General features: G+C 41.9%; 1 protein-coding gene across 1 annotated transcript in view; it reads right to left on the reverse strand.

Annotated features, from left to right (window-relative positions):
* cacna1ab (calcium channel, voltage-dependent, P/Q type, alpha 1A subunit, b) overlaps nucleotides 1-1,277 on the reverse strand; it is a 134,088-nt gene extending 132,811 nt beyond the window's left edge. The window contains exon 1 of the mRNA XM_070919141.1: nucleotides 889-1,277. Coding sequence (XP_070775242.1) covers nucleotides 889-1,277 — 389 coding nt within the window. The remainder of the gene's footprint in view (nucleotides 1-888) is intronic.
* Between the last annotated feature and the right edge of the window lie 12,152 nt (nucleotides 1,278-13,429).

Raw genomic sequence — 13,429 nt, forward strand, 5'->3', positions numbered from 1 at the left:
GGCAGATGGAGGGACGGACGTATAGAGAGTTGGACGGAAAGCAGTCCTTGATGTTCTGACACAATCAGTGTTGGTTACACGTCCTTTTCAGCATGTTCCCAGAAAAACATTGTATTTCTTACACTGAATCAAATGACTACACGTAATATGAAACATGGGGTCACTTGAAGTAACTAACCAACCGAGAATTAGAACCCAATTCTGAGCTCTACGGAGCATTTTCGCATCTTTAAGCTATTGGTTTTGGCTTTCCGACACATCTACTGTTTTGGTTCAGTCTCTCCATCATCCTCATTTCCAGCAGCAGCAGGCAGCTGTGATAAACCTACTGTATGCTACCTGGCCAGGTTCTCTCCTACATACCTTTCAACAACTCCCATCCCAAAAGAGTAGAGAGTTATTCTGGGTGTCCAGAGCTCCTGAAGTAAACTCAGATTTTCTGCACAGGCACTGTTAGTTCGGATGGGCATGAAACCCCTGGTTAAAAGACGGTTCTATAGAGCTTGTGTACATAAAAACAGTCAACCACGACTCCCAACGAGCATTTTGGTAAGAAACATACAATGTGTGCGCCGCAGGTAGAAACCTTATAATATATTCAGCAGTCAGTTATAAATGCAGCTACAATGGTGTGAAGTTTTGCAGCCAATTACATCAATGAAGCGTTCAGAATTAGTCTGATTCCTGTCTTTTCACCTGACGTTAAGTAGTGTTTAGGGACATACCAAACTGACACGCGAAAAACACGATTCTTCAGACACCATAAAAGATTGAATATTGTAGCCGATGGCCAAAACGTAAAGCTATGGTCCCATCACATAGACTTCTTGAGTAACATTGAGGATTTCCCTTAATATTATTATCTGAACTGTAATGAAGTGTACTCACTCCCACTGTTTCCTCCTGGCCTGTGGTGTGTTGTGCCGCTTGTGTGCCTGGTGGGCCAGGATGACATCCCGGTGGTCCACCAGTCCTCCCCTCCGGCGGATCGGCGGGACTGTGGGGTCGGTGTTGCTGGTAACCAGGGACATGGAGCCCCGGCTTGAGTGAACCCCGTAAGCACCACCTCCACCGATAAAGGGCACTTCTCTGTACTGCTCCACCCGGACGTCATAGACAGCGTGATAGTAGGTGGGGTTGGGGCCCACGCTGCTCCCGCTGATTGGAGGAGGGTGGCAGCGTAGCGGCCGGTGGAGGCCCTGAGAGGACGAGGAGCAGGACGAAGTCTGGGGCCACACCACCGAGCCGCCATGGTCCTGATAGAGGGGGGACAGCATGGAGCTGGAGGAGGAGATGGAGAGGGGTATGGGAAGGAAAAGAGAGGAGACAGCAGTTGACTAATTGAAAGAACGTTAATTAATTAAACTCTTTTCCAGATAGAGACAGTGCTGAAAAGATTAATGGATGAATCGATTAGTCAATCAAAAGAAGAACTGATTCATCGTTTCAATTTAACTTCGCTTTTTCCAACGTGGGGATTCGCTGCTTTTCTTTTAAATACTCCACAAACAACAATAAGCATTTGACATCTAAGACTCTGAGAACTTGTGATGGCCAGTTTTAGTAACTTTCTGTATCCAACTATTGGACCAGCATGAAGCCAGAGGGAACGTGTGAAAGTAGGCAGAATACTACAACCAAGTGCAACACCAAGAATGCCTTCAAGGAGACAGACGGTGTACGATGTTACGCCCATTGAGCGATTGACTGGGTGGAGACAACAAAGACATGTAAGCGACAGACTTCTTGAGGAGGGATTACCTTAAATGAGAATGCTATGTGGTGTAGCTGCACTCTTCTTTATCCCCTCACAGACAAAAGATGAACTTCTTTAACTAATTTTACATGAAATTTGGTTTGATGGAACATACATCGGCCTCTGTGGAGCGAACAGAGAACTCCGCTGCAGCTCTATTGTAGGTTTCACCAAACACATTTTCTTTTTTTGTGACTGCAACCACAACCCTGCATGTAGAGAGAGGGACAGTCAGGAGGGAATCACTTCAGAGAGTACCGCTGTGAAGGGAAGATGGAAGAAAGGCTGGATGGAAGGAGAAGGATGTGGGGGGGCTGAGGTGGAAGGAAGGCTCTGGAGAAACAGAGAGGGATTTAGGGTGTAAAAATGAGGGGGAAGAAGAGAAGGAAGAAAATTGTGACTAATTGAGTTTTGGTATAAAAGGAAGTGAAGGTGAACAAGGGAGGAAATAATGGAAATACACTTCCTTCAATCAAATGTTCGCTCATGATAAAAAGAATAATACCACCTTCCAAAATGCATTATGTGATAACACCCTTTCAGTAAGAGGACTAGCTGCTTCCAAAGATACTCACTTTTTAAAACAGAAACTTTAAAAGTTGGTATTAGCACCAGAGTAAAAACAAATAACATAACAGCTATTGTCCCATAAGCCACTAAAGCAACAACTTCAGCAGTGTTTGGATAAGAGAGTATCTTCAGAGGCAGCTTGTCCAAAAAAACACAAGTTTTACACTGTTTACTGAACATGTACTTGAAGATAAGGCATTTCTGTTAATATAACAGAGGAAAGGATAATACTCCTCATTTTATGTTAAGGGAACATACGACTGAAGGATTTACGGTGCCGTTTTCAGTTAAGAAAATTAAGCTCATATTGGACGAATCTGCAGCTCACAATTTACATCCAGTGCCAGTGTTCAGTGGAATAGCCTCAGTGTTGCACGGTGGCAAGTAAAGGTGGTGGACGGATGTATAGAGCATTCAACTTGCATGTGGGAGACTGGAGTTTGTGTACCATCACGTTCTCTTCCTAACCCCGACCATACAGAGGTTTCCATGCACAGATGTTGTGAAACAGCATCTTTCTCTTCGGGTTGTTGTCAGTGTTTTTGTGACTTCCTCAACTTTCCTTATATACTATTTCAGTTCCCCTGTCTCCCGTTTCTTGAGTAGTTTATATTGATGAAGTTGACTTGCTATGGCAGGAAAATGTCACCAGATTTGGACAACCTTAAAATATTATATAAGAGTCAATTCTGTTGCCGTTTTAAAGATATGCGGGTGTCCTTACTAAAAATACAGACAGATGTTCTTTGCTCTCTCTCAACTTTATATGTTAGAAATGAGTATAAGCCAGAGAGTACAGTCTTAAAAGGAGGAAAATAACGTTTTAAATGGTAAAGAAGACACAAAAAGAGTGAGGAAAGGTGAAGAATATGAATCCACATAGAGAGGGGGCGCATTAATAAACCAGGCATTCAATGAAACTACAGAGGACAAACAACAATGAGAGGTAGGGAGAAAAACAGCAAAGCAAAGAGGGGTGGACGGGAAGATAAAGGGGAAACACTCTTAATTAAACGCCTGCAAAGACTAATGACACGAGGCATTTAAATTTTTACTACGTAATTGGAAAAAAAAAAAAAATAGCTCGTGGTTTGTGCGTACGTGTTCATGCGTGTCTGTGAGCGCGTGTGTGTGTGTGTGTGTGTGTGTGTGCGGGCAAACGTATTGGAAACAGCATTTTTTCCTCGCCAGTTATCTGCTGAGAGTGCATTACACATTATTTCTCCCTGACATGGTGTAAAGCGAAAACTAATTCACAGAGACAGGCGCACACACACAGATTTACGCTCACACACTGCAGGTACAATGATGAGACATACTGCTATGGTAAGGACTTTGTTGGGTGATTGATGGGGTGTGTGTGTGTGTGTGTGTGTGTGTGTGTGTGTGTGTGTGTGTGTGTGTGTGTGTGTGTGTGTGTGTGTGTGTGTGTGTGTGTGTGTGTGTGTGTGTGTGTGTGTGTGTGTGTGTGTGTGTGTGCGCCGCAGGGCTTGAATAACACAGGTCCAGTTGTGTTAGTGGTAGCAGCAGATAACACACAAACTGAGGACCACATAACACAGAGCAAGGGCAAACTACAGAAGTACCATGGACACAGAGGACTCTAAGAGGGGAGAGAGGTTGATGGACAGGTAAAGAGGAAGGAAGAGGGTGAGTGGGTGAAGAGATGAAGGTGGAAGAGGAAGACAGTAATGGAGGACAGAAAAAAGTGAAACATTTGGGGAAAACAAAAAAACCACACAACCAGCATTTACCCTAAAGGCAGAATGGTCCGATGGAGAGAGCACTTTAATAAAAGGTACAGAGGCAGCAGAAGCCAGCAGGACGAGGGAGAAAGAGTGGGGGAGATTAGGGGACATGACAGATGAGTGGAGGAATGACTAATTGCTGAGAAAGAAAAGTCAGAGAAGAGCCATGCAGATGAAGCGAAATCCCTTTCTCGCTTTCAGTCATTATGTCTCTCTCTTTCTCCCCCGGGGGATTGACAGCAGAGGGGTGAAGGAGGCTTCACAGGGAACTGCTACAACCCTTCATACTGTAGATATACGGCACAGAGCACCACTGAAGGAAGCCCTGCCTCACAGCCACACACGGCTTCTACAACTGAGGATATCTACCAAGTGCTGCCACGGCTAAATGCTTCAGTCGCTACGAATCAGCAGGGAGATTAGTGCTGAAACGATCAGCTGATTAATTGATTAGTTATTTACATCAAGAGAAAATTCGCTGTGACATAATCAGACAGGCGGCGTCATCTTTGCAGCATTAGCCAATCTTATTTATTTATTTATTTATTTTTTTAAACGTAAGAGCGGACTCTAAACAGCTAATTGCATGTCCTCCATTATTTGTCTTGGTGAGATTTTTTAAAGCTATTGTCCCATTAAAAGTATACTAAAACTGAATTTGTCCACGACTTCATCGCTCAGCAATGGTGGCCCAAAAACACCAGTTCTACAGTCTGTGCTTAAGACACAAAATGATGGCTGTGCGACACCACCAGCCGTCGTGCTCAACATCTGAAGAACTGATATCCATATTGAAAACACACACACATAATATGAAGACATCCCATCAGAACCTGTACACACTGTATGTCTCGCCCACTTGTTTCAGACATTTCAGTTTAGTTCAGACAGAACTTTTGACTGTCTCTTATCCTCTATGCTGCTGATGGCTCAGTCAGGGACGCTGGGTTCTTGTCAGTGTTGACAAATCCTGATTTCAGCCTTTAAATCCAAGCTGCATTTAGGCTGCATGATTCTGAATCTGATTCTGTCCAGACCGAAGCTACAGACAACTTCCTTCTGTTCATGCTCAGCAAAAAAACATCACACATTAGTCATAAAAACTTTGAGAACTTTTTCAAACACCTAAAATAAAGCATCCTACAGTGCCACATTCACAATAAAACAATTCAGATATTTTGTTCGTCAGTAATTAAACTGCTCAGTTAATAATTGGAAACGGAACTAATATCACACACTCAACTGAATAAATTAATTCCTCCTGCTGATTCCTGATGCAGCACTAACGTCAGAACCTTCGTTTCCAACGTAACACCAATAAAAACAACAGCGCAGACGAACAGCCAGACCCAGACTCACTAAATAGAAGCTGACTCACCCTCATTAAAAGTCATTTTCATGAGATGTTTCCAGTATTTTGTCCTCTCCCTCTAAAGGTAGTAATGCTAGTAATTATAATTTGCCATGTGTGCAGATGCACAGCTGTTTCTGGAAAGAGGAACTATAAAAATGAGCATAGGTTTGGTGCATTTAAGAGGGACAAAGACGGGAAACGGAGAGCGATGCCTCAAAGTCACAGAAGCAGGATTTTGATTGGAAGGTCACTGAACTGAATCCCTGGGCAGCGCTCGGAAAATCTGACGGGGGAAAGCGGATGAGTAAAACCTTTTCCTACCCTTGAAGCAGTCCCGAGCAGCTATGTGGACCATAATTTCTCTAAATTTACTGTGAAAAACACATTTTCATCAATACAGTAAGGAGTGAGTGGGGATTCAGCAGGGTTAGAGCTGACTGGCCAAGTTATTTTGCATGGGCAAGTGAGGATGCTTTACATGACAGCTGCATCTAAGTGCAGAGTCCACAATATGTTAGTTAATCCTAAAAGCAGATCACAGCCCATAAATGTGACAAAACTGATTGTAACAACTAAGATGATAAATAAATGTACAACAAACTGAATGGAGTGGCATGCATGCAACTATAAAACTCTTTCTGTCACATAATAGCAACAATACAACAGTGCATAGTAATTAGTGCTACATTTCTGGTGAAATATAGTCCAAATTCTAAATTAATTGCAGTGCGAGAGCATCCAAAGCAGATTTAACAAGCTGCATCGACCATACAGCCAACAATGAGGGCTGACTAGCTCCAACGGTTGAGTCACCGAGGCTCAAAATGACCCAAGGGTCCTACGTTGGAAAATGAACCTGTGCATGATGTCACTTTTTTTTTTCTAAGAGAGATGAGTTTGACATCGTCATCATCATCATCATTAGCAGACACAGAAAAATTAAGACAGTCCGACTTTGCTGGCTGGCTAGTTGCCTACGTTAGCTAATTACATGTTAGCTACAATTACAGTCGCGCTTCTGTCCGCTGATTTTTTTCCTCACACCATCACACATAAATGGTGGACCACTGAGGTGAAATAAGTTAAAGTTTACATAATGTTAATGGCAAACCATCGCCAGCGCTTTGCATGATGGGACACAGTAGGCGAGGTAGACCAGTCCGATGAATGCTGGAGATTTTATTGTATTTTTGACATACTGCATATTTTGCTTTTGTTTGCGTACTGCTAGTAGGCGGTTTCAAATGGTATATAAATTATTGAATATATGATATGTATTAATAATTTCACTCAAAAAGGTTATGACAATAGATGACTATTGACATACTAATAACAATGTCTGTCAATTATGTAACATAAGAGGAATAAATGACTTGAACATGCCTTTGTGACTTAAGCTATTTTAAACCTTCAACTCTGATTAATATTATGTTCAAGTGAGATTTTCATTAAATAAAAAACACAAAAGTAAAGAGGATCCTTTGTAATTTTTTAGTTATACACATAATTTCTAGCTGTTAGAATATAATACAGTATTCAAATCTTTCTTAATTAGATCATGTAATGTGGAAAAAAAAAAGAGCACAAAAACTGTAGATGAAATATTGTTTGAAAAGACAGAAAAGAGTTCACAGAAAGCTGATCACAGATTCTGGAGCCTTTCCACTCTTTGCTAAATGCTAGCTTCATGGACTTAGCTATCTTATTTATATTTATAGCCGAGTCTATATTATAGTAAACCTTTTTTGCTGTGTCATTGTACACAGAGCAACACAAAATGACCAAACCGCCAAACGAATTAAACTAAAAAGGCTGATGGACATCGAACAGCACTGTCAGCGTGCTAGGTTACTTAACAATGACCCACACTTTAATTCTCTGACTGTGTGGAAATCTGATATTTTCACAGATGATAGAAAAAGGCTTTAAAACGTGAGTCTTACCAGGTAAACATGCGACTCAGTAGACTGTTGAAGGAGTTTAGCGCGGGGCGGCTGCTCTGCAGGTGCGCTGAACTATACTGTAACTGGGCAGAGCCATGAATAATAGCTTTGCAGATTGTTCATTTTGCGTTTCTCCGTGTATAATGACCGACTGTATAATGACATACACTGAATAATGGAGTGGGAATGAAATTGTCATCGAGTCTGAACATCAGGCTGAAAAGTTAGGGCAGAAAAAGACTTTATCATCTTATGACAAAATCCTAATTTCGAGATACAATGTTTCACAGCAATCAGCAAGTCAGTCATTCAAATTAGCCGAACAGACCAGGCAGCCACTTGGTCAGTCACTCATTCGGCAGGAATACAAGTGAAAGCCTTCCATTTAGCTGCCAAACACAGCTCCTGGTCTCCTGGTGTTCTGACTGTCTGACTGACGCTGACCTCCTTCTGCCTGTCAACCCCCCCACAAACGCTCTGACCTCTCAGGTCACAGCTCTCTGACTGCTGCATCCATCAAGATGCAGGTGAATAACAAGTCACCCTGTTTCTCCCCTCACAGCAGCTATAAAGCTCCAGCGGCACCCAGAGAAGTCATTCAATTTTTGTTTTTAAAAACAGCTAAAAGCTTAAAACTGCCAAGAGTCATATTTTGTCACATCCATGGATGTGTAATACATTGCATTGACTTGAGGGCTAGCTTAATTTCAACAGTTATGTTTTAAAGGTTAGGAATATGCTGGAATTCGAATATACTCTATAATATGTCATCTGTCGTCAGGGCATTTTTTGATTTAGATGTTTTAGATTTTGATCAGATATTAATCCAAGATGATGTTAGTCACGCCATCCACTCAACTTTTTTAACAATTAACATTATATTGGATTATGCAGTCCTGTAGTAATCTGCATGAGCCATGTCCCTGTGAAAATACACAGTATTCCACATTTTCTGGGAGGGTATAGCACATTTTTTCATTCATCTCACCAAGCTGAAATCATATCACAAGCACGACCCTGAATGCTCGCCATCTTTGTTGTAGTTCCCATTACCCTTTGCCACTTAAGAGACTGACAATTTGCTGAAAATTATGTATTTCAGCTTTAAAATTCAATTTAATTCCTGTAACATAGCATGTAACATAACATACAAACCCCTGACATAGCAAGAATATTATGCAGTACATCTGTATGAGCCTCTGCAGGCGGGTAGGTTACGTCATTTGTACATCTCGCGTCTGCAGAAACGTCCCAGGTGGGAACATTGAGGAGTAAATGTACTGAGCTAAATGAAGTGTATGAGTGTTTTTCTTGGACCACTGAACTGTGAAAAGAGCAGTACACATTTGTAGTGTGTGTGTGTTTGTGTGTGTGTGTGTGTTATCCAGACTTGCTTAAACCTGCTTGCTGTACCAGGTAGGTGCTTTAAGGTTCAAGGTTAAGGAGGTTCAACTTTCAACCAACTGCCCACCATAAACACTGAGGTTACAAAAAGTTGTTATCAAGAACCTTCCAGCAAAGATGTTTCAACAGCTTTGTTGTACTTCAGGAGGCCAAGCCCTGTGACGTCCCCATTTTTAGACCACATACGTCATAGCGGGTTGTAAGAAGATCACCCCACCACCGTGCTGCTAAAAAAAACAAAAAGTGTTTCCAATTAGCAAATGGAGATCGAGTGATTTTGGCTTGGGAAAAGCAATTAAATTGTAAACTGTCTCAGTGACTCACCACACAGTAGCTCTGGACATGAATAAAATCAGCTGGCAACATGCTGAGATCCATTATTCTGAGAGAGGTGGCCAAAATTATGGGGCAGCAGAGGAGACAGAGGTATTACTGGAGCTTATAAATCTTAGTTATTGATGGACGCAGACAGACAGTCGTGACGAAGGCAGACAAAATAGATGTGGTGGCAAGGTGCCTCTTTTTTTTCTTTTTTTACCAAAATACAAACACAAGCATACGGCTGCTGTCCGCATCAATGCTCTGCTGAACCCTGAATGTAAAGTATTTACTCTGGTTTTCACCCAGGGGTGCCACAACACGCTGACTCACTCCTGCTTTCATCCCAACTACTGCATAAAAGCCAGAACACGGGATGTTGTTTACTCCGCTGAGCTCGGCACACCCGTGACAACCACATTTGATTTATGTGGTACTCTGAGTGGGAAGACCTACCTGCATCACAGAGAAAACTCAAACCATTCACGGGACAGTAAACGTATAAAGATACAACACAATTCAAATCAAATACAGGAGCAACAGCAAAGGTGTAAACGTTAGTGAAACTCCTGCATTCGAAATTATACATGAGTAAAAGTACGGCTGTATGACCAGCAAAATATACGTAAAGTACTCCTTTTGCAGAATGGCCCCTTGCAGAGTGATACACAATATATATTATAGGATTATTTTTGTTGGTGCATTACTGTGAAAGCAGCATTTATTTTTTTATGTTGTAGCTGGTTGAGATGGAGCCAATTTTAATTACTTTATATACTGTTGAGTAGTTAAACCTATAACATTGCATCATAATTTACAAAATCATATGTTTTGCATGTAAAATCTGTCAAAGTAACAAACACAGCTGTCAGACAAATGTGGTGGAGTAAAAAGTACAATATTAATCTGTAATCTGTAGTGGAGTAGAAGTATAAGTCGCATAAATTGGACCTCAAAATTGTACTTAAATACAATACTTGAGTAATAAACCCCAACAAATTTACACCAAACTATCTTTGACAGCTTAATAGCTAACCTAAGATGCTAGCTACTTTTTGTGTGTGTTGTTAAAGGCCGCCGTCTGAAATGAAATCATTTGACAGTGCCTTTTGTTCACTATGTGTTTCTGTATTTGAGGTGTGGTGTCCCCTCAGGGCTGCATCAAGGCAGACGTTGTTGGTGGACTTTTTTGCTTTTGACATTTGTTAGAGAAAAAAAAATAAAGTTGCTGCCGCTGTGCATTTCACTACGTCTCTATGTCCCGTTTATGGTTTCCTTATTAAACCTGCCCGGTTAAGACGCTTAAAACGGCTGAACACGGCATGATTTCCAGTGATTACCTTTGGTGTGTAGGGGCTTTAAAAAGAACCTTTTACCCAATTCAGATTGTAACAGGGGTTATTATCCCACACGGATTTATAGGATCGTCCAACATATTCAGACTGTGATAGAGATTCCCTTCATCTTCCATGTGTTTATCAAAGTTTGTGCTTGTGCGACACTTGCTGGCAGCCGCTGAGGTCAGTCCTACGCACAGTACTAAAACATATGAGCGGCTGGGCTAGTACCACAAGTAGACATGCTGGCTGGTTATTTTCTGCGGGTACACTAAACACAGCTTGGAGGCCAAAGTTGTGATAGAAAAACTACAAAAAAGCACAACAACCTTCAACTCTGAAAAACTCTAGAACCCATAAGCTCTTAAAAATGCACTCCTTTCAATGCTATACTGCATATAACCCAGTAGGATGTCACATCAAGCACTGCTAACACACGTGGAAGCATTATTTTACCTTGTTACTCACCTGCTTTCTGTTCCACAGGCAAAAGACTACACCAGGATTTCATGCCTATTTATATTTCCTGGTTCTACCATGTTTGAGAAGAGGGGGGAGCACAGTTTTTCTGTTTTTGACAAAAGGTGTTTTCCTGAAGCTGCTGAATACGTGGACGTTTGATTTGCTAATTATTTAGCGATTCCTGGACACATTTGTAATTATCTTTGGGGCCAAATTTTCTGTTTCTATGTTGGTGTATAGTAAATTCCCCCGCTGGTGGTTTAGTCCACTCCAATTTGTTGCCAGTATGGTAAGGAGCTGGTTGTGTTGGTTGTTGCTGCAGAAAGCCACGCCTGACATAGTGTGGTACAAACAGAGTGCAGGCAAACCTGAAAGTTAGCATCGCCCTGGTTCCCTCAACAAAAAGCCAATGGGATTTTCCATGGGATTGTGGATAATTGCAGGAAATAAGCTCTGTGGCAAACAAAAGTTTGATGGTACTCACACGTTTTGTTCTTCACTAATAAGACCGAGATAATATTCACTAATGAACACCACTTTTATGATTTTTGAAGCGTAAATGGAATCGCCAGAAGTACAAAGCTAACGTTAAGGCTATAAACGAACTACACCACGGTCGCATTACTTCAACGTCACCACCACTGAGCTTCACTTTTAAGAGAATATAGATAGATATAGATATATATAGACAGATAGATATGGAGGATAAAGGCGGACTAGTGAGTAGATGACTTTCCGTGTTCGGCATGAAGACGTTAATGTCCACGACAACCTCTGTAGTCTCATTTAGCCGCTTGTTAGCGACCGCCTTTTTATTTATTTTATGTCGTAGAACAAAATAAAAGACATTATTTCAGGCATCTAACCAAAAACCCATTAAAAAATACCCACTGACTTCCAGACGAGGGAACGGGGGGTGTAAAAATGCTAACTCATTTCTGGGTTTTAGGACTCGTTCCTGCAGCCACAAAAGGTGTGTGTGTGTGTGTGTGTGTGTGTGTGTAAGTCTGAACTTTATAACACCCTGTTGTGGTTGAGACCAGTTCAAACCATCCACGGCTTCACTGACAAACTGCTTCAAATGTCATCAGTCACAAAATATTTGCAGCGAGCACCGACACCGTGCATTAGCCGTCACTGAGCGTAGCAACAAGCCTCTGAGCTATCGTATCAGCTGTAACATCATTCATCATGAGTACAGGCCAACATGGCACTAACCTGATCACATCCTATCATATGATGTGACTGGCAGCACCACATCCACCATCTACGCTGTCAGTCTATTTATTCTCTGCATGTATCTTGTTTATCTCTGTTTGTCCTCATTGCTGGACATTGTTGACTTTTCATCTTTGGCAACTTCTGCTCATTGTTAGTTTAGTTTGACAGCTACAGACTCTGACAGCGCCACTGTTTTGTCTCATGCCAATAAGGCTCTGTTCGGTCGAGTGAAGCTGACAAACAGAGGGATGGAAAACGCTGAGATGGATTCATAGACAAAGGGATGGAGAGATGGATAAACGCAGCGCTGAGACAGAGAGGGTCGGGAGAGAGACGACCCGGAAGCAACAGGCAAGAGTGCAGGTGTGAGGCTGCATTTAGTAAACAAGACTACAAACACACACATGCACACATCTGTCAGAACGACTCCAGTCCTTTCTACAACCCTGGTTCTGTGGGGGCTGAAGCACGAAGAAATCTGCTCCCTGTAAAGATCCGGTGATGTTGCGTCGATGTCAGGCCAAAATAGTAAAGGAACGGAGAGAGCAGAGAGTATTTTTGGCTGAGAGCTACAGTGGTACTTTCGAGAGATCTGTACATGGAGACCTCAACGTCTGTCACGATCTTGACTCCTTCAGAAGAAGAGTTGAGGGATCTCAGATGCATTTTTATTCTTCAGCAGCAGCCTGAGAGCTGTTTGTTCTCTGTATAGATACAGGGTGGTCTCAGACTTGAAGCGTCTCTTCAGTTTGAACCCACCTTGTCGCTTTTTCATCTGAAAAAGCAAGCCTACAAGCATATAAAACTATAATTTTTCGCTCTATTTTTTGACTTTCTGTCCAAAACTATTAGAATTATCAGCCTTTTCCAGACCTGCATAGCAGCCCTGAATGATTTTGAGAAGTTCAAATGCTCCCTTCTATCAGCCCACTGTGGCAAAAGGGAAAACAATCCTTCTGCAGTGTATTATCTGAAACCAGTGGTGTGCTGGCCATCTGGCATAACGGCACGAATCCTGGTGTACCCACCGATCACAAATCCATAAAGCTTTTATTTAGTTATTGAGTCATACGTATGTATGTAATCGACCCTCACCGACCCCTAGCGCTAATATCTGTTAAAGTTCCCAGAACTCAGGAGCCCATATGAACGCTAAGAATGAGGTTTTGCTTTCTGTTCATGCTGGCGATTCAAAGATCCTCCTAATTCTCTGACTAACGACAGACAAAACTTAAGTTAAAGCTTCACTATACAACATCACTATATTAACAATGAGTCAAAGGTGAAAACGGTCGCTCGTAGTGATGAAACCACAG

This window comes from Enoplosus armatus, chromosome 2, assembly GCF_043641665.1.
Source record: "Enoplosus armatus isolate fEnoArm2 chromosome 2, fEnoArm2.hap1, whole genome shotgun sequence".
NCBI classification, from domain to species: Eukaryota; Metazoa; Chordata; class Actinopteri; order Centrarchiformes; family Enoplosidae; genus Enoplosus; species Enoplosus armatus.